A 26,784-nucleotide genomic window follows, 5' to 3' on the forward strand; every position below is an offset into this window, starting at 1 on the left:
TTCCTGTAGAAAGCGATTTCAACGTGTGCGAGTGGAGCGGTAACTAATTCCGTAGGAAGAAAAGGCTATTCAGGTTGTTTATTTTAAAGTCATCGGTGGTAAGAATTTATTTTTAGAATTGTTATACATTAAATGTCTGTAAGTTATTTATGTGAAGGTAAAGGGAAGGTTTTATTTCATGTGCGTTTGTTAACCGAATGTGTTAAAGTAGTTTACGACGCCATTTTAAGTATTTTAGCTACTTTAGACATGAGTTTTCACGTTATTTTAAGCGAAAAAAAAAGATTTAATTCCATTTTTTATCGTACGACGTTCGTTGATCTTCAGGAATAGGCTGGGATTAATTTGAGATGTATTTTAACTAGTTTTGAGATAGTTACGTAAAAGCAATGGGATTGTTTTTGTAATTCATTCGAGTAGCCTTTCTGCACTCAAAACCTAACTCAAAACCTAAATTTACTTTGTATGGCACATTCTGAAAAATAACTAACATTGTACTCTTTGTATCACAAGTTTTGGTAATTGTTTCTAAGCCACTTAGACTGATTATATTGCGTTTTATCTTACGAATTAATGCCGGAATGTTACAAATATTTTACTTGATTACTTGAAAACACTAGTCTCGTATCAATTACTTTAACTGTATATGTTTCAGTATGAAATAAATACCAATACTCCTACCACTATAATTGCTACTGTAGGCCTCCGTCTGCAATTCAGTTCTTAGACTTAGTCAGGTGATAGCATTTATCTTATTCTTGTCTTCACAATTGAATATTTTAGTTGTTTTTAATAACTTTTGTTTCTCTTATATCTAACGTACTCTCCCACATTTAAGCCGCCGTAAGTATGCTTTGGCAGGGTATATTTTTCCAATTATATATGTAAGTCGACGGAATAAGACCTGGTTTGTTTCCTGATACCTATTCAAATGTCTCTTAATCACAAATCACTAACATTAGGAGCTCAAAGCTCTTTTCTGGCACATGTTCCTGAATGACAGCCTCTATGAAACGCTTTAATGATAATTCAAAGTGAATGAAATTTCGGAGGCTCTTGTGATTTACTGTTTCTGTACATTTACTGTAAGTTTACTGTAGCAACAGATTGAAGATGCAAAATCTCAGGCACCCACTAGGACATGAAGCACCAGATGCTAGAAGCCGTTTGGTTAAAAAGATTAAAACTAACTTGTGTTTTGCTTGTACCCTCATCTAAAGTGAGCTCAGTTCTTTAACTGATATTTAAACGCAAGGAATAAGAAATGATCAATCCGACTCGCGCTGATTAGCTGCTATTCCCGATGGGTCTCCTGTTTTGATCGTTTTGCGCTGTTCTCGCAGTAGAAGATGACGGACCGCTACAACATCCACAGCCAGCTGGAGCACTTGCAGTCCAAGTACATCGGGACGGGCCACGCCGACACCACCAAGTGGGAGTGGCTGGTCAACCAGCACCGGGACTCCTACTGCTCCTACATGGGCCACTTCGACCTGCTCAACTACTTCTCCGTCGCCGAGAACGAGAGCAAGGCCCGGGTGCGCTTCAACCTCATGGAGAAGATGCTGCAGCCCTGCGGGCCCCCCGCCGACAAGCCGGACGACGCCTAGCCGGGGGGCGCTCTGTAGATCGTTTCTTACCGCCGGCAACATCTGGACGCCTCCGGGACTGCGATGATGGAGACCGCAAGCGGATTCGTGTTGGAAAGGAGGGCCGGAGCAAGTCGGTTTGGACTTTGCACGGCGCGGCGGTTTTATCTTCATCAGCTTTCGGATAAGCCAGCGGCGGCGGCGTTTTCAACCGATCAGTTTGTTCATCATTTCAGTTGTGGTGTCTGGTGCTTTTATAGAAACAATTCATTCTGGTGTTCTTCATTGTTAGGTGATATTTTACTGATTTAGTTTTTTACATTTTTTACAATAAATTAATGCTGACTGATTTGACTCTGCTGTTGCTTACATGCTTATAATGAGGGTTTTGTCCGTTTCAGGTGTATTTTGTTGTTATTATACAGTGGTCTTCATCAGTTATCAGGGCGTTGTCCATAAAAGTCAGACAGTATTTGCAACCTGCTTAGAATTTGGCTGTTTTTTTTAACTGTCTCCTTTAATTCGGAAGGGCTCTTCAGCTGAGCTGTCTATCCTAGTTGTAGCTCTGATCCCCCAGTAAATATACCGAAGAGGAGGTAGTTACCATTCAGAGATGCACAGGATTCAGAGAATTGAGTGATTACAGTAAAGAATCATTGTTAATGTCTCCCTTTGTCTCTGCGCAGTGTTTCCAAACTTGATTGATTAGTACTGTAATCTTACAGCACTAATAGAAAGTTTGTATTACTGAAACTTTCAAAAAGGGGATATTTCTTATAAAACTGAGCAGGAAAATAGGTAGTATTTAGGAATCCTTCTGCTGTTTATCTAAATCAAGGTTTTTACTAGACACTTGTCCAGAGAAACAGACATTGAACAGCTCATTTTCTTACTGAAGCTACATCCTAGTTTATCCTATATAGTCAAAACAAGAGGGATTGGGCCACTGCCTGAGCACTTCAGGACAACACAAGTCTGACAAATTGGTGCCAAACCTGGGGATCCTGTTTCTGAAGGGATGTAAACTTCGAAATGGGTAAGCTACTCCTGAAAATTGTAAAGTTTCTATCTTTCCTTTTTGATCTTTAAAAGTGAAGTACTGTATGACCAATTACACTAACTCCAAGTTAAAACCAGCTGTGAAATCTGTAGTCGGCAGCTGTTAAGAACATGCACTTGTAACTAGGGCTGGGTGATATGGCCAAAAACAGTCGATATCGATAATTATCACGATAAATGTCAAATCATTATTTCTTTCAAGTTTAAAGGCAGATTTTTTCTCCTGAGTGAAAGTTGAAGAAACCAGACAGTTAATTGGTAAATTAAACAACTCTTTATTTTAAGAATACAACAAACACTTGCCAAACAGCAGAAACATTAAACAAGTCTGAGGTAGAGAGTATTCAAGTCTTATGTCAAAATATGCATGAGTAAAATTTACAAAATAAATATCTTAATAGAAAAATTAAATACTGCAGTGTGATAAAACACACATAGAAGATGGCTCAGACAGACTGCAATGTTTAAAGTGCTCTGTTTTATGTCTGATCGTAAAAAGCCAAAATATCTCCAAATGACCGAAGTTGAATGACCTTTTCTGTCGACGATGCATCGTCCTTCGAGCTGGTCGTTGGCAGCACTACATTTGCTTCAGTGTCGCTCATGTCTCCACTCTAACTACAGTCCTGTCAGCCACCACCGTGTGGGTAAACAACACCGCGTTAGCTGCCCGGTCTGCAACACGCACCCGCATTGGCGCAGTATTTTCTGCGCATATCGAACATTTATCGAACTTTTAAAAATATATCGCGATAATTATCGTTATCGAATTATCGCTCAGCACTACTTGTAACACAGCCATTTTACTTTTACTTGCAGGGAAGACGTTGCAATTCCTCCTACTGCTAAAATAATATTGGCAAGAATGCTGGTAAATATTCAGTTTTTGAAAACTTTGTTTAACACTCTTAGCAGGATGAATTTCAGTGTGATTGGCAAAAGCCAGACTGGTGCATTTGGCTGCTGCTTAGTTTCCAAGGTTTATTTTGGTGGTGATGTGCTGTTAAGCTAAAGTTGACGCGTGATTGTTGAACACGGGCCCTTGAAACAGCACTGACATTTAATGGCAGTCTGTTCTTGGGATTTGCCTTTTTTTCTGATTTGCTTTTAGTCATGGGGAAAGTTTGATGATCATTAATGCAGTACTTGTCTTGTTATGGCATTTAAAAAGCAGACCTATTGAAATGCCTGTTGGAGTTTACAGAACTCTGTAGTGTGCTTCAAGGAGGACAGTAATTATCTTTTGATATGTCATGCATATGGTATTTATCAACCATTTGATAAAGGAAAGAGTAACTGAAATGGTTTCCCTTGGCAACCACAAGTACCATAGCAACAACAGGCTTTTTTTACAGGCTTTGCATTTGTATTTGGAGAAAGAACTGTGGATTTTGTTAGTTTTCTTGGCAGCATGATCGCATGTTCTGTGTGAGAGAAATAGATTAGGCATGTCTTACGATTTAAATTCAACGGTGACAGATGTAAAGCATTTGTGTCACTGAAGGACTTATTTTATCATTTCACTTTCTTTGGCTAACAGAAGGAACAGTTCTAAAATTTTCTTCTGGGAGAAAGGTTATTTGATCATAGTGTTTTTTTGTGTGGTCTGCATGTGTCTACATGATACCAAGATAAAACTAGAACAAATTCCACCGTGCCCTATCGAAGAAAATTACTTGTTTTGCTCCAGTGCAGTAATCCGTATAAATATAATGTCTTTGAAAATGTTCTGTATAAATCTCTTATGTCCCCAGAGTAGATTTATGCTATAAGCCCTGCATCAATACAAAGCATTTAAGCCAAAAATACATATTCAAAGTGTAACAAGCTTTTTATATATTGAAAACTAAAAAAAGAACAGTAATTTAACAAATGAGATAATATAACATTGGCTGTTCTCTTCTGTTTCACTGATACCTTTATATTTCAATGAGAAATCCAGCCTCACACAACAATAATTAAGTTACTTCTGTTGTGCATGGAGTGTTTTCAAGTAAAAAAAAAATCAATTAGTAAACCTTACAGCTATTATATTAATGGTTTGTCTTTACTCTTCCTCACTAGAAAGTAAATACTTAAGAGCATAGTTCTTGTAACATTTTGAACTCGGCAGCAGCACTGAGGGTTTTTGAATTGCAAATTGATTTTTATAACTGTCGTGACATTTACTTGAAAGTGGATGTTAATGCAGTGTGCCCTGAAGCATGCAGGGCATGTTACCCATCAAGCCAGGAGCCATTAGACACCAGCACTGAATATGTGGCTCAGGTGAAGAGAGAAATGGCAGCAAGCTTAAGATGCTGATTTTATAGGCAGGGGAGGAGAAAAGAAAAGGCAGAAGGCACTTCATTACCCACACAGTGGGATTCTGGCATAAGCTAACTAGCCATGTTGTTAAAGCTGATAACCTGGTGTCCTCCAGGAACTAGATGGATGAGATCTTTCTATCAATTGCATACTAACCTGCAGGCTTAGTTCCACAGTTCTGGCAAAGCAAGATAGCACAGATTAAGGGAGCAGCATGTCTCTCTCATGTCACTACAGGGCTGCTATCACTCCCAGGTGATGCTGTTTTTCCAGAAAGCCCATAAAAAGAACATCCCTACCCCTGCAGCTGCAAGGAGAATCCTGGTCAGTCAGCAAGTGACATGACCCAGTCCTGAATTCTGTTTATGCTACTTATCAACTTTGTAAAGCCAATCCTGAAACCCTATCTGTAGATGGTTCTGTACTTGAGTTTTAGTCTAAATTGAAAAACCTTGGGGTGATATTCGATTCTGGCTTAACATTCGACCCACCTGTGCAGCATATTGTCAAAACATCTTTTTTGCACCTCAGAAATATATCTAGACTACGCCCTATGCTATCACTAACTGGTTGAAAAGCTAGTCAACACATTTGTGTTCTCCCGAATTGACTTCTGTAATGATCTACTCGCTGGGGTATCTAAATCTACTCTGAACAAACTGCAGTATGTCCAAAATTCAGCAGCCAAAATCCTGACCAGGTCTAAGTGATGACATTACTCCTATCCTGGAGTCCTTGCACTGGCTTCCTGTCAAATTCCATGTGGACTTTAAAATCCTCATGCTCACCTATAAGGCTCTGGTTTGGCACCTCAATACCTGTCTGAACTATTATTGCCCTACTCCCACCTCGCAAACTTCGCTCTTTTAATTCTGGTCTCCTAAGTGTCCCCCAAGCCCGTCTACACTCTATGGGTGGCAGGGCCTTCTCCTGTTATGCCCCCAAGCTCTGGAACTCACTCCCCAAGGATATCAGAGTCACCTTCTCTAAACTCCTTCAAATCCAGACTCAAAACCCTCTTCTTTAGAAGAGCCTTTACTGAACTGGTTCCATTCTTTACCCCTCTGCTCCTATTTTACTTAGGACCACCATCCACAGTCTCCTCTGTGTATTGTAATTGTGTTTTATCTTGTGTATTCTTTTTTTATCCATTGTTGCTGTCTTTCTGTAAAGCACTTTGAGAAGCCGCCTTTAAGGGTGCTATATAAAATAGTTTATTGTTATTTCCAAAGCAAAATATTTAATTATATATATACTAGTATATACAAACTTGTACCTCATGTACCAGACCAGATTTGCCTAAGTAGGGGCAATTCTGGCTTCATGAAGTTTTTGTTAAATTATTTAAAGACACATTTATTCCCGTTAAAATCTTATTTCTTACAAATGAGCTGTCAGCAAAGCCAATTAAATATAACAAAAGAAAACCAAGCTTCCCTTGCTGAAAAGACAGATATACAGCAACGAGCCATGACTGGACGGATGATTGGTTTTCTGTCTCGCGGCTTCTCGGGGGGAATTGGATCTGTGAGCAATAACAGCTTGTCAAGTTGCTGGAGATTAAGGTACTTGAACTGGAAAGCAGACCTACTGGCCTGTGCTGTGTGAGGAGCGAACTGCACACACTGGCTGGCCAGTTCCTCTGAGCGCACACATGGCAAACACATGGTGGCGCAGTGGGAACTCTCGGAACTCCAGAGGCTAGGAATCCACATGCCAGAACCCAGGCAAGGAGATTTCAAGGAGTGGGGAAGCAAGACGAGGGTGATCTCCTGGTAGAGAGAAGAGTGTGCAGCTGGCTGTGCTCACAGAGATACCTTTCATTTAGCCGATTGTGCACATCCCAGATGGATAGCAACGAGAGCAAAGTGTGAGTGATGCACTGAGCATGAGAGGATCGAAAATTGGTGCATTGATGGACAATTTAATACTGTATTGAATCCATGAAGCAATTTTAAATGCAAAGCATGGTGCAGATTCACAGGCTGAATGGGAAAGCAGTGCGATGGAGGATAGTGACATAACAGGCACCTTAGAAAAGGATAAAAATGTTAAATTGTACTTTTGGAAGTCACATGAGTAATGAAGTTATTGAAAGGTTAAAGTTTTTTCAGGATGGAATTTGTTATGCCTAAGGTATAAACTTCTAATTCAAAGAAGAGATGGTGGCTAATTGCAATGTCCTAGTCATGAGTGGAACAGACCCTACAGCTGTTTCTTTAAGGCCACCATAGACTTCCTCCTGCTTGCCAATTGCTCTCTGCAATCATGCAGCTCAACAGAAGTCTTTCTCAAGGGGTGCATGCTGATTTATGGGTAGACAATTACATATTGGATTTAACTTTTAAATTAGAGCTCATCTCGTACATGCCTTGAGCCTTTGCATTCTGATGGCTTGTAAGCAAATGTAGCATATTCAGTATAAAGAACGAATGAAAACCTGCTGGATTTTATTCCAGTTACACAATGGAACCTTTAATTGACTTAATAAAAGGATTAATTTGGACGCTTTGACGGTTTTCAGCTCTTAAATGTGTTGGAGACTGCCTTGTGACTACAGCATTTTGTCTCTCTTTCCTAGCGTTAATCCCACATCAGCAGGGTCCGCTTGTCGGCACGCCTGTCTCCATTTGGTGGTTTGAACCAAATCTTTGAGCTGACGTTGCCATTAATTGCGACCGAGAAATACTCCAACCGGCACGTCGCTCCGCCTGCCGTCGGGGAGGAGAACAAAGTAATGTAGCCAATTCATAGAGGGGGATTATTAGGAGGCATGGGAAATTTGGCCAGGACACCAGGGTTACACCCCTACTCTTGTCGAGAAACACCCTGGGATTTTTAATGAGAACAGAGAGTCAGGACCTCAGTTTTACGTCTCATCTGAAAGACAGCGCTTGTTTTACAGTCTAGCGTCCCCATCACTATACTGGGGCATTAGGACCCACATGGACTGCAGGGTGAGCGCCCCCTGTTGGCCCCACTAACACCTCTTCCAGCAGCAGCCTTAGTTTTTCCCAGGTGGTCTCCCATCCAGGTACTGACCAGGCTCACACCTGCTGAGCTTCAGTGGGCTGCTAGTAGTGAGTTGCAGAGTGATATGGGTGCTGGCGATTATAGTATTTTCTAAGTAACATAAAATTCCCAACTTCTGAATTGAAAAGCAAGATGACTGCCTCTGCAGTCTTCCGAAACTGCGGTGCCTCAAATGGGCCACTGTGTACAGATGCCTTAGACAGACTTGTTTTTAAGCATTCCTTCTTTTGGCTCTTCTTTTCCTATGGATTTAGGGATATGCATGTTTTGCACACAAAGTGCCACATTTTCATCGTAATGGGAAAAAAAAATCAGTTTGTAATGTGCATGTTTGCCAAACCCCTGATATGGAATTAATGTTGAAAGTGCATCTCCTTGGTGAGCACTTGCGAACACACAGAGGCTCCAGATGGCCTCTACATCAAGCGCTCCCAAGCTGGGTCCTCAGGGCCTACAATCCAGAATGCTTTCTACATCACCAAATTATCAGCAGCTTTTCACCTGACAGAAATATGAAATTGAGACAATTAAGCTTTAACTGAACCCGTCTTCACAGCCTGTAGCTGTTAACCGTTTAAAGACCCAGATTCCAGAACCTGTGGCTTAGTATAGTTGGATAACCATTTTACTTTACGTTTCAGCTAGTTACTCCTCCCATAGTTCAGTCTGTCTTGCTTTGTTAAGTCAGGGTGATTACAGCACGATGGGCTGTGGGGTGGCTCTGTGGCTGAGGATCTGCGCCTGTAGCTGGAAGGTTGCCGGTTCAAATCCTGCAGCTGGCAGAGGAATCCTACTCTGTTGGGCCCCTGAGCAAGGCCCTTAACCCCCACTGCTCCAGGGGTGCTGTATAGATGGCTGACCCCAAGCTTCTCCCCCTCTGTGCCTCTCATGGAGAGCAGGTTGGGGTATCTGGAAAGACAAATTCCTAATACAAGAAATTGTAAATGGCTAATAAAGTGATCTTATCTCTCATTTTGTAGCATAGTAAATCCCAAATTCTATACTTTCCCATGACCTCATGGGGGCAAAAGTCACATTTTACTCAAACAGGAATAGACGGTCAAAGTCAAATGAGTGCTGGGTTGTGCGTAGGGCAAGAGGTAGCATTAGGTTAGGGAGGGGTTATACCTGGTTCAATCATTTAGAGGTTCTAGAGGTTAGGATATAGAGGTTTAGGCTTTCATTAAGGGGCTGGGCATAAGAGGGTGTGATTAAGAATTACTGTTACCTTTCAGGTTTGGGTGTATACAAACATAGACACCCATGTATATGTACATGTTCTAAACAAACCACGTGCTTGCTGTATTACTGCTATTCTATATACCCATGAACAAACACACCTGCACTCTGTAAACTGTGGCAATTAAAGCCAAAAACAGGAACCACTTCTTTACCCAAAGAGTTGTGGCAATATGGAACAAGCTACTTGGCCATGTTATTGAAGCCAGTTTTTTTTCCAGAAACGGCAGGATGAGATCTTGTCTTGAATTAACTCCTAATGAGGACTGATGGGCTTAGTTGCCTCCTCTTGTTTGTAACATTTATGTTCCTACACTTTAATATACTTGCTTACAATTTACAGAGGGAGTTAGAAACAGCAGCACAGTTTCACAATTCCTAAAACAAAGGAGCTTTTAATTAAAAAATAGTCCAGGCACCTCACTCTTTATTGAGTAACAGTTGTAGTCATGATGGGGACTTTGTGGCTGGTGTTAGTGACTCTAATCTTTAAGACGTGAAAGCACAGGTCAAGCTTACCGACATGAGCCAATGGCAGAGTGGAGCAGCGCAAGGCAGTGTTGTCAGTGAGTCACACATCACCTTGGTAACCAGAAAGGCTGAGCTCCTGGTGCCTGGAAATGCAGTATCCGGTGTTTTGTAGCTCTAACACAGCAGCAGTCATAGGATGGGTTAGTGTGTGCAGAGGTCCATACAATTTGACTGTTCACCCAGGGGACCACACACTTGCTGGTTTTCATTCCACTCGAGCTTAATTACTTAACTGAACCCTTGATTGAACTAATAAGTTGCTCAAATGGAATGTTTGCAATATTTTTTTCCCACTATTCGAAAGTTCAAGTTAGGAAATGCACTAGTATAATGGTAAGTTTAAAACCTGAAAAACCATCAAACAGTTCAGATTAATTCTGTTAAGTTGTAAGTAATTTTGTGATTGAGAGCTGTGCTGGAACAAAGAACTGGCAGGTGTATGATCCTCCAGAAGCAGGAATGGGGGACCTGTTTAATCCACAGGGATCTGGACGAATTGGGCTGTATTGCATGGCTTTTAAGAATTACACTGCTGCTGCTAATACCACCCTATAGCATTTCACACCACAATTCATAAAGAATAATTTATAGAAAACTTGGTTCTAAATAACGGTTCTACACATTTGCAGACTGAATATTGTTTTGACATAGCAGATGTAGGGTCTACAGGATTCAGGTACTGTTGTTAAGTCTCCTTTTTCTCTGTTAACAAAGACTTTCCAAAAACCTGGCTCACTGAAGTCAATTCTCACTGTTTTTAAAACTGTGAAACAGCTTTAGGGGGAGACAACTCACATATCTGTCTTTGCCGATTTCACACAAAGGCTAAAGAAGCTGTAGTACTTGCAAATCTGTCCAAACAAGCTTGGACATCCACCTCAAGCAGCCAGAATTTGGGACAGTCATTCGCTGATGAATGTATGACAATTCTCAAAGGCTTGACAAAGCTTCCAAGCTGGCTTGTCCCTGATATTGACACGTGAACATGGCTCAGAGAATACAACCAACTGCAGTGAGCCAAAGAAAAAAAGTCAAATGTACAAGAATATCGAGAACATATTAAACATGAAGCCACTTCTGGGATGATCAAACGTTTTCACTGCTGAGAACGTGGACTTAAAATTGGAGAATGTTCCCTGTGATCTTGCTTCGTCTGAACAAGCACTGCCGGTATTCGAAATTAACTGATGAAGTGTAAAGATGCCCAATAAGTTAGGGACCTTTAATAAACACTTCATGTAACTTCTTTCTTATGATGCAGTGACTGAAATATAATATAGATTTATGATTAAAATGAATTGGTGTTTACCAAGGGCTCTGGAAATGTTTATTCAGAATTGTATATATTAGCTGACAGTTTTGCTCAGAAATACTGTATGTTGCACTTCTGTGAGTTGTGCACATTTAATAACCTTGAAGTCAGATAGTCAAGAACATCAATTTAAACCACATAAAAAAATCGGTAATTGAATGTTTTGCCTCAGAGACCTAATATAATACATTTTTCACAAACTGCAAATAAATAGAATGTTCCCAAAAGGGGTGACTCAAACCTGAATATAACAATAAATGTATTACTCTGGAAAAATACCTACATCCACAGCTTTTTTGAATTTTGCTGACTCACTCGCATAATCTGCAGAGAAATATCTCTAACTCAAGATATATATATTCGTAATCTGCTTAACAGGAGTTCCAGGCAGTGACCTTTTACAAATAGGCAATGTCTTCATACATGAGCGAAGAGGTGGAAATGCTCAAAATTAAAGCTTCATCCGAGCCTTGGTCTGTTCACTGAACCTATGTCTGCAAACCTTCAAAATGTGTTATTTCAGGCACTAAAGTAGTTAAATCAGTGAGTAACTGAAACTGATCCAATGAGGACAGAAAGCCTGCCAAGCACGTGTGGCCCTGGAGAATTGAACGCTATTGACACGAAGCGCAGCTCCCCGAAGAAACTGGTATTTTCATAATTAACAGCATAAAGAACCGGGAGCTGCTACTGCATACATGAAGTGTTTATCTGAGAAAAAACAGGCATTACAGCTGAGGTAAAGCTCTTTGGATACTCGCAGTCTGACCATTAAAATCATTGATGTCTAAGACGGTCTTGAGCACGTGAGCTCCCTCAGTCCTGCTGCTCAAGAGAGTTTGAGGCCCTGCACGTTCGCTCGGAGATTCAACAGTTCTTTTTCCTGCCTGGCCTTTTCTTGTTTAAAAGCCATTTTGTTTGCTTTCTTCTCTGTCCTCCTTTCCTGTAAAGGAAAGAAAACAGAAGTATTAATTCTTGCAAGGGTATTCGGTAGCTGCGAGATTAGGAGCACAAGGCAGAAATGTCACTATATTAACTTATGTTTTACTAATGGAAATGTCTGCATTCTGCAGTAAAATGAAATCCGAGAATCCTCCGAACACACGGGAAAGTTTTTTTTTTACCTGTGCACTACACTGAAACCAGACTTCCTGTATGAACTGTGTTACCTTTGCTAAACTAAAACCAGACTTCCTCTTTTAGCAACACATGCAGGCTCTTTCAAGATAAGAGAAGATCACTTTATTAACCATATATAATTTCCTGCATTAGGAATTTGTCTTTTCACGTACCCCAGCTTGCTCTCCATGAGACAAACAGGCACACAGACGGGGAGAGAGAAGCTTGGGGTCAGAGTGCAGGGTCAGCCATTTATACAGCGCCCCTGAAGCAGATGGGGTTAAAGGCCTTGCTCAGGGGCCCAACAGAGTAGGATTCCTCTGCCGGCTGCAGGATTTGAACCGGCAACCTTCCAGCCACAGGCCCAGATAACTTAGCCACAGTGGCACTGCTCAGCCCCATTCAAGAGCCCCATTACTTGCTGCACCAAGCAGTGTACTATACTTGCTGTGTTGTGTTGGGATTCTGTTTAAGTAGTAACCAAAAGGAAGTGAAGGTGATTAACTGTACGGACTTTTAACATACCTTCATTCTAGCAAGACAGGCACCATTACTTCTTGTATATTTTAGGCCTGTCTTTAGTGAAACACACAAATGATGAAGCTCAGCCTCTTAAGACATGAAACATCCAACCATGCTCTGCACGCCTGCGCTAAGAAAGCTGGTGCCGCGACTCACTTTCCGTTCCTCCTTTATCGCCTGTTTCCTGGCCTTTCTCTCCTCCCTGGTCTCTTCCCTAGGCCGCGGCTGCATGCCGACTCTGGGCAGGTCGCTGTCCGTGATCATCTGCATGCGCTCAGCCTGCTTAGCAGTGAGACCCCTTTGAGGAAGAACGTCCAGAGGAACGCCAGTCTTGCTGGACACCTTGATGGGCTTTGGCTGCAAGCAGAGATCATCTCACTTCAGTCAGTTTCACATCTAGAACAACGGCTTTGCATTGCAGGTCTTGTATTATACTAAACCAATATTTCTGATAAGGTTAAAGCATTAGGGTCAAACCAAGGCAAGACCTAGGTTTTTACAACTGCAGCTTCATTGCACTGATTTTGACCTGTATGGTGGTCTGCAGCACGTCTGTGTATCAGTATTTTGACCAACACGGAGTTGAAATGATAGAAAATGAAACGACCTATTAAACAACCAGCAACAGAAGTAAAATAAATTGGTAATAGTTTCACCTTTGGTGGATCCTCTATGAGTTTTGGGTGGTTATACAAGTTAGAGTAGGTACCTGAAATAAAAAAAAACAAGGTTAGCAATTTCAATTTCATAACTCTGATAATCTGTTAATCTGATTGCTGCCTTGAAGTACAGTGATAAGCCATAGAGTCCACTGTTAACACAGGAAAAATAAACTGCAAATGCTTTTTTTAACTGTATCCTGTAAGTAAAGCCCCAGGGTGGCTCATCAGTAACTCTCCAAACTGTGAATTTTCAGAGACAAATTCAGAGAACAATTCTGCCACAGCTCATGACACTTACCTGAAGGGAACTCAGTGCCCTGGGCACACTTTCTGCCTGTTGTGTGAGCACCTCTATGCAATCAGAGCCGGAAATGTGGTGCCCTGGAAGCACTTTTAACAGGGCGATTTCAAAAAGCTGATTGCTCCAGGGATCAATCTTCCCCCCCCATTTTCTGAAAGCAACTGTTTAAACATTTTAGGTCTGAATTTAGCAAGAGACAAGACAGAGCTGAGAGCAATTTCTGCCTTGCAACAGCAAGCTGTGAGCGGGTCAGTGGAGACACAATCAGCAACCTACTCAGTATGGACTCGCAGTCCCACTTCTCCCTGGGCTCTTCCACCACCACAGTCTCCATCTCCTCCTGCTCCTCCTCGCTGTCCTCATTCATCACTGGCAGCTCCTTGGGACCCAGATCGTCCGGCTTCTGGCATCTGCATAGACAAAGATGCCACAGACTGTAGGAAAGCCCTGAGTTTTGAATGGAAACCAACAAAATTGAAGTTGTTTTCTCTACACCCCAGTGGACCACATTCCTTGAATAGAGGAAGCCAGCCTCACACTCCCCTCAGAACTGCAACTGTGTCAGAACAGAACAACAGGAAGGGAGGAAAGGCGACTGCATCTGAGGATCTGCACATTGCAAATGCCCTTTACCGGAACTAAAATATCCTCCAAAAACTTGAGTTTTTTTTTTTAAAGCAGGATGAAAACCAGTCTTCAGAGGAGGACTGTGCCACTCACTCTTTCTCCTTCTGTCTGTAGTAGTCCTCAATCACTTCCTCCAGTCGCATGCTGCTGGGGTCTATAAACCCTTCCAGCTCTGCATTGTCCAGAGCCCCGATCTCATCGTCGTCGAACTGCTCATAAAACTGGGGGGAAACAGAAAAAAAAACTTTATCCAATTACACAGAAAAGATATGCTCCTTCACGATGACTGTTTTATAGCTCAGTCCTCTCTCTTTTAGCCAAAGAAAACAGCCGGAGAAAGCAATAAGGTGTGAGATAAATTCCTCTTTTATTGCTTTGTCTCTTTTCAGAAATAATTACCAGAGCAGCAGCTTGGAGGAGAACTGATAGAGTAACTCTCACTCTCCTGCTCCTCTCACACAGTATTTGTGCAGAGCTAATTGAAATCTCGAGCTGAAAGCATTTGTAATATAAAGAGAAACAAAATTCTATCTGTATTATCAAGCAGCTCACTCTCTGAACCAACAGGCTTTTGGCAATTGCAAATTAAAATTCAAAGATTCCACAAGAGATTTGGAGCAAATATACATCCAGTATCCTTTCAAAAACTAAGCTGCACATTTTCAGTTAATTATAAAATGCTCCCATGATGTTTTGCATTACACACAAGAATATCTGTCCCAGTTGTACAAAATCCCCTCAGACCCATTCAATTTCTTTATACTGGTTATCTATTTTCATAAACAGAAAACTGTCATTTTTCACTATCCTGCAAGGTTTTAATTAGTAGTACTGATTTACACAAGAACCAAAATAAAATAATTACATGGGCAATCTAAACTAAGTATAGATTTCCTGCCAAACAGGAAATATCCACTGCAACAGATCTACATTATACATATAACAGTCTCCTTTACTTGAAGCACGTGTTTGTCTGGCTGTATAAGACAGGGGTGTCAAACTCCCTTCTTGATGAGCCTGATGTCTCCTGGTATTTGTCCTACCTGAGCTCTGAGTTACATACTTGGTCTGATTATTTAATTTGCTGTATAAAGGTAATGCATCTGATGAGATGAATGTCTTCAGTAATCAACTGCAAAGGAGGCTGAATAGAGGCTGAACTGAGGCTGACTGATGTAAAGCAAATTAAAGGCTTCTACCAGCAGAGCAGCAACCCCACGACTGGCGATCGTCTTTATAAACAGCAGCTGGCCTCACTTTTTCAAACCTGTCGTCCAGAAGCGTCAACTGCTCGTTCCTCCTCATGACGGAGGAGGTGATGGAGTACTCCGTGAAGCGACTCCTGGTCTCCTCGTTCATGAACAGGAACTCCTTCACACCCTCAGCTCTGCTCTCCAGCGGCGGACATTCGTCATCTGAGAGGAGATCGTCCGAACTGTAGTCCTCCTCCTCTTCACCGCTCTCGCCCTCATCTGCGTCTTCCCAGTCGTCATCGTCATCGCCGGAGCCACTGAGGGTACGAGTGAAGAAACGCTCAAATGAGAGATGAGGGCAGACTCTCTGTTTTTATTTCTGTCAGTGGGTGAACAGCAGTGGTCTCAGTCAGACTCGTCCTGACCAACCTTTTACAGGGGATTCTGACTATGAAGTGTTCAGTTGTCTATGGGATTATGGGAGCTTTGCATCACTGGCTCCTCTGCTGTCAGAACCTGAGGTTTCTCTCTTATCGAGTAGGATTGCTACTGCAACAACACGTTATCAGCATGGTGAGACTAACCTCTCTCAAGAGGGCCTAATCCCTAGCATTACAATCTAATGTTTCCTGTTAGTGGGTGAACAATTAAATCAGACGATTTTCCCCCATCTGAAAGTTTCTGACCGAGGTTAATAAAAATACAAAACAGCCCAATTACAAAACAAACAGGATTTCATATTTAACTTTATCACACACACTCATATCAAATTCCCCTCCTTTAAACCAATAAATTAAGTGAATTTTAATTAACAGAATTTACAACGGGGCCTCCTGAGTGTCTCAATTGATAAAGGCGCTCATCCGAGTGAAGACAGGGCTCTGCGATCACGGGTTCGAGCATGGGTCGCAGCAACTGTGTTTGGGTGTCCTGTATCCCCCTGCAGTTCCGTCAGGCTTTCCGTCCTGTAGCAGAGTTCCGAACGAAAGATGCAGCTTCTGTCTCGGTCTTGAAAAGCGTGACTTCTGAAAGACGGCAGCCTGCACAGGTCAGGACCCAATGTGGGACATCAGCTCCATTCCCATGGGTCACTGCATGGGTCCGAGGGGCGCAAAACCGCCCTCCCTGCACGAGGCGTCTCACCATCCACACCTAGAACTGCGCTGCTCCTGACAGGGACCCCATTACTGCCGGTCACTCGCTGGAAAAGGCTGGGATCCCTTAACTCAGTGGTTCTCAAACTGTGGTGCGCGTACCGGCAGTGGTACGTGGAGTGCCGCCAGGTGGTACGCCAAATGACCCTGGAACTGTGTCGTGTGCGCTGAAAAATCGGGACGGGTTTTCATATTTTGTATTTTAATACGTGTCGAATACGCAGCCTACGTACTACGATACAGTGTGCGCTAATACTTCAGTGGACACAAGAGATACTCTGTAATTCTATACCACTCTATAGGAATGCGTGCTAAAGATGCAAGCGACCAATTGTATTTAAAAAAAGCTACTGTATCTCCAGCAAATAGGGAGAAAGGAGAATGTGCGTGATTTTGGAACAATGCCAACGTTGTAAACACAGGAATGCATAGAAATACGTGCTACGAACGCAGGTCACCTTATAAGCACACGAAAGCGTGATAACAGAAAAATATTTAAGAACTGTTCTAATTTGAGAAAAATACCCCGAGCGTCTCTGTGTTTCGCTCCCATGCGCATGAAATAAAAACTTTAAATAAATACGGAAATAAAAACGGAAACGCGGAAAAATGCAAGCTTGCGGATTGCTAAAGCAGGTAAGCTACACTATTTTTGAAGAACCTTATTTACCGTTGGCAAAAGAGCTGACACGTATTATGTGTAGAGAAAAAGCTGCTAAACAGCTCGACCTGCTGCCCCCCTCCCCCTGAAAGACACAGTCATTCATAGAATTATTGAAATGAAGGATTATATCAAAAGTACACTGATAGAGTGCGTTAAGATGAGCAGATGTTTTTCACTGCAATTAGATGAGTCTGTAGTCGATTTGACCAATTTGCTCGTTTACGTTAGATACGAGTTTGAGGGCATGTCCCATGAAGACTTTCTGTTCTGTAAACCGCTACCAACAGGAACTACAGGAGAGCACATATTTCAGCTTCTGAATGAATTTATCGAATAGAATGGCCTCGACTGGATAAAATGCGTCTGAGTTTGTACAGACGGTGCTAGAGCAATGACAAGCCGACATAACGGTGTAGTTGCACGAATTAGATAGGTTGCTCCAGAAATTAATGTACGCATTACAACATCCACCGCAAGACCTTTGCCGTCAAGAAAATGCCTGACGATTTAATATCTGTTAGACTCTGTTGTGAATTGTATCAAGGTTCGAAAAATTAATTCACATCTGCTTTGCTCAACTAAACAGGCTCACCCCTCTCACTGAAATGGTGCTTTTTTATTAGTTGTTGTTAATGTTTTTTTTCTGTAAAACAGTTTGAGAAGCCACCTTTAAAGGCGCTATATCAAATAAAGTTTATTATTATAATATTTATTATATGTATGTGTGAGTGTGTGTGCACACGCGCTCATGTTGGTCATTGAGAATTTCTGGGGTTCCTATGAGATGATGACTTGTAGGTGGTACTTGGATGCTTTGGTTGGATTAGGGGTGGTACTTGGTCCAAAAAGTTTGAGAACCACTGCCTTAACTTATTCAGAACCAACAGAGAACCAGAGAACAGGGAAGCATGGAAACTACGGATAAGTGCCTTCGAGACTGAGAACAGGAGGCAGTTTTTGAAAACAAACTTTTCAGCAATGTTGAAACCAATGCAGTGGCTTCTTCCAAGAAACGGCTGGATGAGATCGATCGTTGAGTCAAAAAGCTACAAGCAAAGGAAGGGCCCTTCTAGTGCTCTTACGTTCCTCCGCGCTGGCACGGGCAGACAGGGAAGATATACAGAGGAGGGTGGGATCAAGCTCCACAGTTTGTAGGTCGACACAGAGAGCGATAAGCGAGTAACAGACGTACCCCACGTCGGCGTCCCCCCCAGGCTGGTTCGCCTTCAGGACAAAGTCGTCCTCCAGGATGTTATCCGGATCGTCAAAGTTGAAGTCCTCGTCAAGAGCCGCCACGATGTCAGGATCCATGTCCAGCCGAGGGCCTTGGAGACGGAAGCACAGGGTGACTGCCATGCAGACGCCACTAAGGCACAAGTGCACTAGTCTGCACTGCACCAGGGGTGGAGGCGATGAAGTCTATACAGAAAGACATCTTCTAGAGAAGCCACTACAGCCCTCTACAGCTATACCGCAGGGAGCAGTTGGTAGGAAAAAGTATGGTATTGAGTGGATTTATCTGATTTATGATTGCTGTAATACCGATTTTCTAACTGGTTAATCTCCAGTTAATTTAATTCCATCTGTAGCTGGATATTGAATGGTTTCCAAAGGTTCCTACGTCAGAACTAAAAGTGCTCCCTTTTATCCCGGCAAGCTAGTACTGGCTCTTGACATACTCGATCCGTTTATGGATCATTTCCACGGCCCGCATCCTTGCTTCCGCGAGTGTCAAGTCACAATGTGAAAAACCAGCTCTAACTGCACTCCCATCGCGCACAGCTCCCTCGCCACAGCGCCGTACCTGTAACTGGTGCCGCTTTATTGAGCAGTCCCACCTCCTCCTCGAACTCCGAGGCAAACACAGAGGAAGGCAGGTTGATGGAAAGGGCCTGCGGAAAGACACCCAGCAGTTTGAGGGTTATAAAAGGGAAGATTTCTCCTTTCAGGTGCGAAATACCTGTGCCATCCTTAAGCCCTGGCTGTAGAGACGGGTTACTCATATACTCTTCTGAGAGACCAGGTGGCTCATGTATTTTTGATTGATAGAAAAATGATATTATTGCAGGAAGCACTGTTGGACGTTTACCTTTATAGTTGTTCTTACTAGAAAAACACCTAAAAAAATAAAAAAGACTAAACGAATGCTTTCACTGCAGCATCAGCACTGATAAGACAGCTGCTCTGTAGCAGTGCGTTACAGGGCCTTACGGGGATGGTTTCGACCTCCTCTTGCACGGGGCCGCCTTCAGTGACGAGCAGACGCCCGTCTGTGTGCGGTCTGCTGGAGGAGACCAGCTCTGTGGGGGCGGAGGGCTCTTTGAGGTGCTGCAGGTAGTCATAATCGTCATCAAAAAACACCCCATACTCCCTCTGCTCCTCCTTCCTCTTCTCTGCATCTGCCTGGAGAAAGAAGATCTGCCGTGAATCACCTCCTTTTACACACTGACCTCTCGAATACAAAAACACAGCATTAGCTAAAATGCAAGCAATAATTTGTTCAAAAACGAGAAAGCTGTGGCACAGTTGCCACTGTCGTTTACAGATCTTTTTGTTTGCTACCGTTTCTTTGCTACTAAAGTTTCGGTTAAATGCGAGAACACTGGGAGCTCAAAGCAGTGACTAAGTGAAGCCTGTTCTCCCTCTTTTAAGGACTGAAGTTGAGCAAACTGGCCGTTGTTATTACACACAGCAGGGCTGAAGACATGTGGGGCAGTCGAGCTGTCTTTACCTCTGGTAAAGTTTTGATAAGCGTTCCGTTAATGCATTTAGTACATTAAAAAAAACACAACATCACTTTATTAGCCCTATACCATTTCTTGCATTAGGAATTTCTGCAATTTCCCTCACGGGATCAATAACGTATCTATCAATCAATCAATAAATAATTTACTACATTAACTTTTAACTCCTCCTTGGCAGTTCTTTTTGATGGCGTGTAAATGAAATGGAACAAAGCAGGAAATGCAGAAGACGAGAGTGACAGGCTCACCTTGCTGGCAGGTAACAGCACATGTTGGGGTGCCTTCTCATCCGCGGCTAGGGGGTCTCGCTGGCTCCTGTGCACCAGGTGAAAGGTCACTGCTTTCTTCTTCTCAATGAAAGGCTTCTTCTTCTTGTGAGGCTTTCAAAATAAATACGTACGACATCTCCAATTTAATTAAACACATTAGAAATGGATTTCATACCTCACATACTGAAATTCAGAATTATCTGTTTTTATTTTATTTGAATGTTTAACCCAAAGTGGAATGTCTTGGACAGCAAAGGTCATTAAACCCAGTTAAGATAAATTCAACACAACGAACACAGCACAAGCAGGTAAACTGAAAACACATGTTAAAAACGTAATCGGTAAAGATTCGTACCATGCCTTTGCTGAAGTTCTGTAATTATTCCAGTGAGATGCAACTACGGGAGAAGTGGATGTATTTTCTGACTCGCAGGTAACTTAATCTGAAATCACAACAGACAGCTTTCTAATTAATTTCGTTTACTCTAAAACGCATATAAACCACGCTTGCAGCCCAGCTGGGAACACGCTACCAGCGCCATTACGGAAAAGACCATCTCATTCGTGTAGCTGCGGTGTCCTCATAGGCGTTTTAAATTAGCCATTATGTCTTCATCTTAAATGTTGCCATAACGATAAAGCAAGACACTCAAATAGGTCATTTTTTGTGGCGTCTCAAAATAAAATAATATAAATGTTCGAAAAAGAATGTTTTCTTCACTTGGTACTTTCCATCAGACGAAAGTAATCGAAAATAGACCTTCGACTGAACACTTCCCAAGACATATTAATCAAATTCATGCAATCCAGTTGACGGGGTTTCGGTGAAATGTTCAAAACAGGATTACCACGTTACAAATGCAACAGATAACAATTATACATACACTGAAAAAAATAATGAAAAGGAATAAGAGAGATTTGAGTTTTTTCAAAAGAAATATTAATTTCTTACAAATATATAGTGTTTAATCATTCTTTCCATAGTATCCCAGAGTGCTTAACGCAGGGGAGAGTCCCACTACAGAGCAAATAAATTCAATATTTGAACTAGAATTTATCCAGGACACTGGGGCTGACAATCCTACTCCTGAAAATAGTGCTGCCGAAGGAACTGCTACTTACTGGGCCACTGAAACTTGTTTTCCTTTATAGTACAGGACTGTTCAAGTGTCGAGGGGAACAATAAGGGCTCATCCTGATATCTAGAGTAAATATCCATTAGGTTGCATCCTTCTCAGAATTTTTTTTTTTGGATACGCGATAGGGATATTTGTGAAATAAAAGATATAAAGCAGACTTTCGGGGAGGATGAACTATTTTTCGTTAGCGCTAAACATTCAAAAAAGCGAAATAAGTATTCCAAGTGATAATACTGTACCACAGTTTACGCACAGCCTACTGAAACAGGAATTCATCTAAATTGTGTTATACATCAACCACAAAACTCAACCCCCCGAGAAAGATTTTTTTGCAATTTTCTGAAATTTCCTTCCTGAAACGACCTGTAGTGACGGTTTATACAGTTTATGTAAAATGAACAGAAAAGGCGATTTTAGCAAATGATTTTGAAATAATAATAATGACGATGATGGTGATAATGAGACTGACTACACTTCCCATAGATGACATCATAGTTCCTCAGAGTTATATAGCGCTTTTCTGGACACTCCACTCAAAGTGCTTTACAGGTAATGGGGACTCCCCTCCACCACCACCAGTGTGCAGCCCCACCTGGATGATGCGACGGCAGCCAGAGTGCACCAGTCCACTCCCCACACACCAGCTCTCAGTTGGGAGGAGAACAGAGTGATGAAGCCAGTTCAGAGATGGGGATTATTAGGAGTCCGTGATTGGTAAAGTCCAGGGGGAAATTTGGCCAGGACGCCGAGGTAACACCCCTACTCTATTCGAGAAACGCCCTTGGATATATAGTGTCCCCGTAACTATACTGGGGCATCAGGACCCACAGACCGCAGGGTGAGCGCCCCCTACTTGTCCCACTAACAGCAACCTTTCAGCAGCAGCCTTTGGTTTTCCCAGGAGGTTTTCCACCCAGGTACGGGCCAGGCTCACACCTGCTGAGCTCCAGTGGATATACATTGTGTGTTACAGCATGATATGGCTGCTGGAAAATAATAAATCACATCTGTTTTCTAGTATATCGTAATGCTATTTTCCAAGATGTTAACACAATGTTGGAAGCTAATCTTATTTCTCATAACATGACCGATATGCCTGGAATACTGTAATATGCGTGACTTCGTCATGTCTGCACGTGTGAAATGCCATTTAGATAAAGACATTACTGATAACCTATAGCCTCTCGTCCTACATTTACTAGCGTTAATATCCTGTGCTCATTACCTTTCCTCACCTAACAATGCTTTGTGGCAGTTAGTGTATCACAATGTTGAAATAATGGAAGAGAAACGTTGGTCTAAGAGCACAGTTATTTGGTTACCCGTTGAAGTGATCGGACAGTCAATGTCTGTTTATATCCAAAGTTATACCGGACATGGTAGAAAACAGTTAGAGTGCCCTCTTCTGGCCTAAGATAAAGACCCATCTTCAAAAACTAAACAGTTAAATGTTTCCTACTAATGGAAAAACGTGTTTTGAAATGTAGAAACGTTAATATTCAATTCAATTTATTTTTATATAGTGCCTTTCACAACAAGGTTGCTCCAAGGCGCTTAATGCAAATGACCGTACATGTAGTCAATACAGAACAGAAAGGAGAGGAACCAAAACCTCCTTAGTAAGGAGAACAAAACCTCTAGGGGTCCAAGGTCAACTGGTTGCCCAACCCCTTTGGGCATTCCAACATTATATAATTAAAAAAAAGGAAATAAATGAATGAGGGTATTAATCCATCCATCATGTCTTCTGTGTGTTAGTACTCCATGCAGATCTCTGTAGACCAGTAAATTCCTCCTAAACGATAGCTATATCCACGATGTCCCTCTTGGATCCCATGGCAGTGATGCAGCATCCAACTCAGATGGTGCCCAGCCCGGGCGCCATCTGGACATGTGGGGAGGAGACTAGGATAGTTTGGTCAGAACAGATGTATCTACCTGGTGGGCCACCAACAGAGACACAATGGCATGTACAGCAGCCCCAGCAGCCATGGCTGCAGCAGGCTATAATGTACTACGACACCAGGGCACGCTAGCTGAGCGACCTCACTCACCTGGAGGAGGAAGCCAGACCTAGACCTACAGAATTGAAACCCTCAGTCGAGCTGGGAGTAGGATTCATTTGAAACTCCTAGATCCTAAAACAGCTGGGCATTGCCTTTTAACCTCCTGTGTTTTGGAAATACTTTATCTTAAGATCTGCAGCTTGAGCAAAAAAAACATATTTAGAAAAGTGCTAATTAACCAACTCATTAGTTCAATGAAGCAAAGAGCTTGGAGGAAACTAGAGCCATCAGGTGTGTGAGTTCCCAGAACAGGGTCCTAATAAATAGAGGTCTAAAGCTGAGCATTTCTACATATCGTGTGGTAGAGGTTAAAACAACAGGGAAGCCAGGATAGGTCCTGTCTAAATTCCAGTTCAGGTTTCTTCAGACTCGCACCCCGTAGCTCCACTGGTTTAGTAATTCTCTGCCTTACCCCCACGCAGTGAGCAGCTGGAGCAGCACCTAGGGGACACGGTGGGTGACATCTCCTGGATGTACAGTACTGAGGGACCTTGTGGGAAGAGATGTGCCTGACCAGTGAGCAATGCCAGTCACAGGGGAGCTCCAAGGGGAGCACTGCGGCCTCACAGCTCCTGGGTCCTGGGATCATTTCTGGATCTCCGGATTCCATCCAGAGAATCTGTGCTACCTGGGCCCTGTGGTTCCAGGGATGAGTGCCTTCCTGATACTGTACCAACAGAAGTTAAATCAGTTGATTGTTAGGGATTACTGAGCGTCCAAGTGTGAAAGACCTGTTATTTGAACAGTACCGCAACCCTCTCGGACCAGTTGTCCACCCCTGTACTACTATATATAATCATAGGATGTTGTTTAACAAAGGACAACCATTTTCCACTACATTACTTAAATACCACCCCCTAAAGAAAATTAAACAAGCTTAAGGTAAGAAGCAATACCCACACACAGCTTCGACATGTAAAAGTTTCAGTAAAACCCTTTTATTGTACATTTGGTAGTTTCATACTACACTGTGCAGTGGACATAGTCAGTTGATGCTTCAGTAAAACGTCCCACAACCACAGCTGTGCCTCAAATTAATGCTACAAAAAAGGTTTACAATTGGCAACTCAAACACACTTTACAATACTTGGACAGCCCAGAGTGTGGAATGGCAGCAAAGTTTAACATACAAAGTGTCCTTAATGTTTTGCAGTGAATTTACACAAATCAATGTTAAGCGGCTTTTAACATAAAGGGCATTCTGCAAGAGATGAAGAAGTCATTCCAACACAATCCAGTTCCCTCTTCAACATCAGATACATGCAAAATATTTAAGATGTGTAGTTCTGGAATGTGGGACACTTCATATTTTATGTCTGCATGATACTTTTGATGCCTCTTCACAACGTGAAGTAGATAAAACAGAGCCCCCTGAAATCTCTTCACAGAAACTTCACATTCACACTTCAAGTGAATTGAGGCTACTGACTGTTTGGAGAAAGGCTTTGAAACTGTCACGTCCTTCAAAGAACTCCTGTTTATCAGAGCTCAAGAGCTGCTCCACTGCAATGTAGCTGGCACAGAAATAAATACAGTGTTATATACAAAGTAATATATGCAATTGTGTTTTTAAATGTTTTCACTATATACTGTAACAATGTAGGTTTTAAAAAATACTCAAAATGATTTTTCACATAATATAATAATTGTTTACAAGAACACTCCCTTCGAAGGTAAATGAGAATTTAATGTAGTTTATATACATTCTGTACAGGACACATAGAATTTAAAAATAATTACGTTCATAAATTACATTTACAGTTTCTAAAATATCACCTAGGCCTCAGCTGATGTTATTAAAACTCCATCAGGGCAACATTAAAAAAAATAATCAGAGCATTAAAAAAATAAACCTGACCGCCAAGGGTAACTGTCTCAATACAGACAAGGGGAAAATGGGCAGGGACTGGTGAAATATTTCCTCCTGCTCACATATGCGACTCCAATCATGACTCTTGCAAGGCTCACAGAAACAGTTTTGGCCTTTTCCATTTCCCGAAAACAGCCCAATTCTGAGAGGCTTTATTTACGGTATCAAACAAGACAGGATATTGATCTGCTCCGTCCTTTCCGAAGGAAGATTCCAGAGCCCTATAATGGTGCTTTTAACCCAGATACCATCTATTATTTACAATCTATCTTAATAAGTAGCCGGACCATTTCTGGAAATTCTAATTTTAGAAGATAAGAGGGAGTATGGCAGGCTTGCACAGGAAAGAAAATCAATATGTTTTTACCTCCTCTGAGGTGTTGATATCTAGTGTTTTCGCTGCACACATACAGAAAGTTCTATGACAGCAGATACACAGGACTTAACATTATTTCTGAGAAAGTGCATACTGTATCTACGGTTACTTAGATTAATTATGAATACTGGCAATGTTAAGAAGCACACCACATAAGAATAGAATAATCCTAGACCAAATCTTCCAGCTCTCTCCTTGGTCTGACCCCTGTCTGGGCTCTTGATTTTTAACAGAAGATGAACTCCATGTCTCACTTATGCATGTCGATTCCGAGACTATTCCAGCTGGCACAAAAGAACCATAAATACAACTGAAATGACAATATTTTCAAAACACTGGATCCTTCCACAGTGCTGAGTTTTATCATGGAAAAACAAGGCTGAGTGTGTGCAGGGAGAGAAGGGAGATATGATAAAAGCCCAGCTTTCTTCTCATTGTGCGCAAAGATCCTGAGAACTTCCAGGAAACTGGACTGTCTTTCACATTACATGGTGAACAGGAGAGCATGTAACAAAAACTGAACACAGGCATGTTATGTTCTAAGCAACTTGGTGCTGTGCCCAGCAATCTTTCTCCACAGCTGCACAGAAAATACCAGCCCTGGGCACAGGAGGCTGGATCTGTCCTGGGCACCATCTCCCCCAGAAGGCAAAGCCTGGCGCTAGGGCTCTTCAGCTGGGCACTGTGATGAATGACAGAGTCTTGAAGCACAGACTGCTTGTGTTCCGCCCCAGGCGGTCAGGGGCGATGATACCTGGAAAACAATACGATCACCACATTTCTGAGGACGTCATTTAATACGATCTACAAGTCAGAAAAGACAAAAACGTCCTACTGACGTGAGCTCCCGGTTGCAATCTAATCTTCAATTAAACTATACTTTAGCTGAGCTCAGAGATTATTTTATTGAACCTTTAACTGTACAGACATTCCAAATTGGCTCTGTACAGCCGTAGGTCACTTGAAATCTGAAACTTTTTAGGAGATTAAATCAATTTAAAATCAATT

The 26,784-nt window shown here is 42.1% G+C and overlaps 3 protein-coding genes across 8 annotated transcripts in view; 1 reads left to right on the forward strand and 2 right to left on the reverse strand.

Annotated features, from left to right (window-relative positions):
• sf3b5 (splicing factor 3b, subunit 5) lies at positions 1–1,942 on the forward strand. 4 transcript variants are annotated; one of them, XM_088934307.1, is made up of 2 exons: positions 1–98; positions 1,344–1,942. In XM_088934307.1, exon 2 carries the CDS (start codon positions 1,350–1,352, stop codon positions 1,608–1,610), a length of 261 nt encoding a protein of 86 aa, XP_088790433.1. In that variant the 5' UTR covers positions 1–98; positions 1,344–1,349; the 3' UTR covers positions 1,611–1,942. The 4 variants fall into 4 exon arrangements, with proteins under 4 accessions (XP_088790433.1, XP_088790435.1, XP_088790436.1 ...); XM_088934309.1 differs by having other exon boundaries at positions 1–73; XM_088934310.1 differs by having other exon boundaries at positions 1–73; positions 1,347–1,942.
• Positions 1,943–11,062: 9,120 nt separating this feature from the next.
• ltv1 (LTV1 ribosome biogenesis factor) lies at positions 11,063–21,065 on the reverse strand. The gene is made up of 11 exons (XM_088934276.1): positions 20,681–21,065; positions 20,305–20,436; positions 19,524–19,715; positions 19,117–19,204; positions 18,505–18,637; positions 15,559–15,811; positions 14,395–14,522; positions 13,951–14,084; positions 13,368–13,420; positions 12,868–13,068; positions 11,063–12,013 (listed from the first exon to the last, which is right to left on the reverse strand). The coding sequence occupies exons 1-11, from the start codon at positions 20,681–20,683 to the stop codon at positions 11,900–11,902; spliced, it is 1,431 nt and encodes a 476-aa protein (XP_088790402.1). The 5' UTR covers positions 20,684–21,065; the 3' UTR covers positions 11,063–11,899.
• A 3,387-nt stretch (positions 21,066–24,452) lies between these two features.
• The window catches only part of phactr2 (phosphatase and actin regulator 2), a 48,011-nt gene continuing 45,679 nt past the window's right edge, over positions 24,453–26,784 (reverse strand). For all 3 annotated transcript variants that reach the window (XM_088933790.1, XM_088933786.1, XM_088933787.1), the window contains one exon: positions 24,453–26,530. In XM_088933790.1, the coding sequence (XP_088789916.1) occupies positions 26,515–26,530 (16 nt within the window). In that variant the 3' untranslated portion in view covers positions 24,453–26,514. The remainder of the gene's footprint in view (positions 26,531–26,784) is intronic.

The sequence above is a fragment of the Atractosteus spatula genome, chromosome 15, assembly GCF_055471065.1.
Source record: "Atractosteus spatula isolate fAtrSpa1 chromosome 15, fAtrSpa1.hap1, whole genome shotgun sequence".
NCBI classification, from domain to species: Eukaryota; Metazoa; Chordata; class Actinopteri; order Semionotiformes; family Lepisosteidae; genus Atractosteus; species Atractosteus spatula.

Excerpts from the sequence above, each read along its gene's own strand:
- sf3b5 (XM_088934307.1), top strand. The coding sequence starts at position 1,350 with ATGACGGACCGCTACAACATCCACAGCCAGCTGGAGCACTTGCAGTCC.
- ltv1 (XM_088934276.1), bottom strand. Across the intron at positions 14,523-15,558 it reads TGGACGACAGGTTTGAAAAA|TTTTATGAGCAGTTCGACGA; the intron begins GTGAGGCCAGCT and ends GTTTCCCCCCAG. Across the intron at positions 12,014-12,867 it reads CGATAAAGGAGGAACGGAAA|GAAAGGAGGACAGAGAAGAA; the intron begins GTGAGTCGCGGC and ends TTTCCTTTACAG.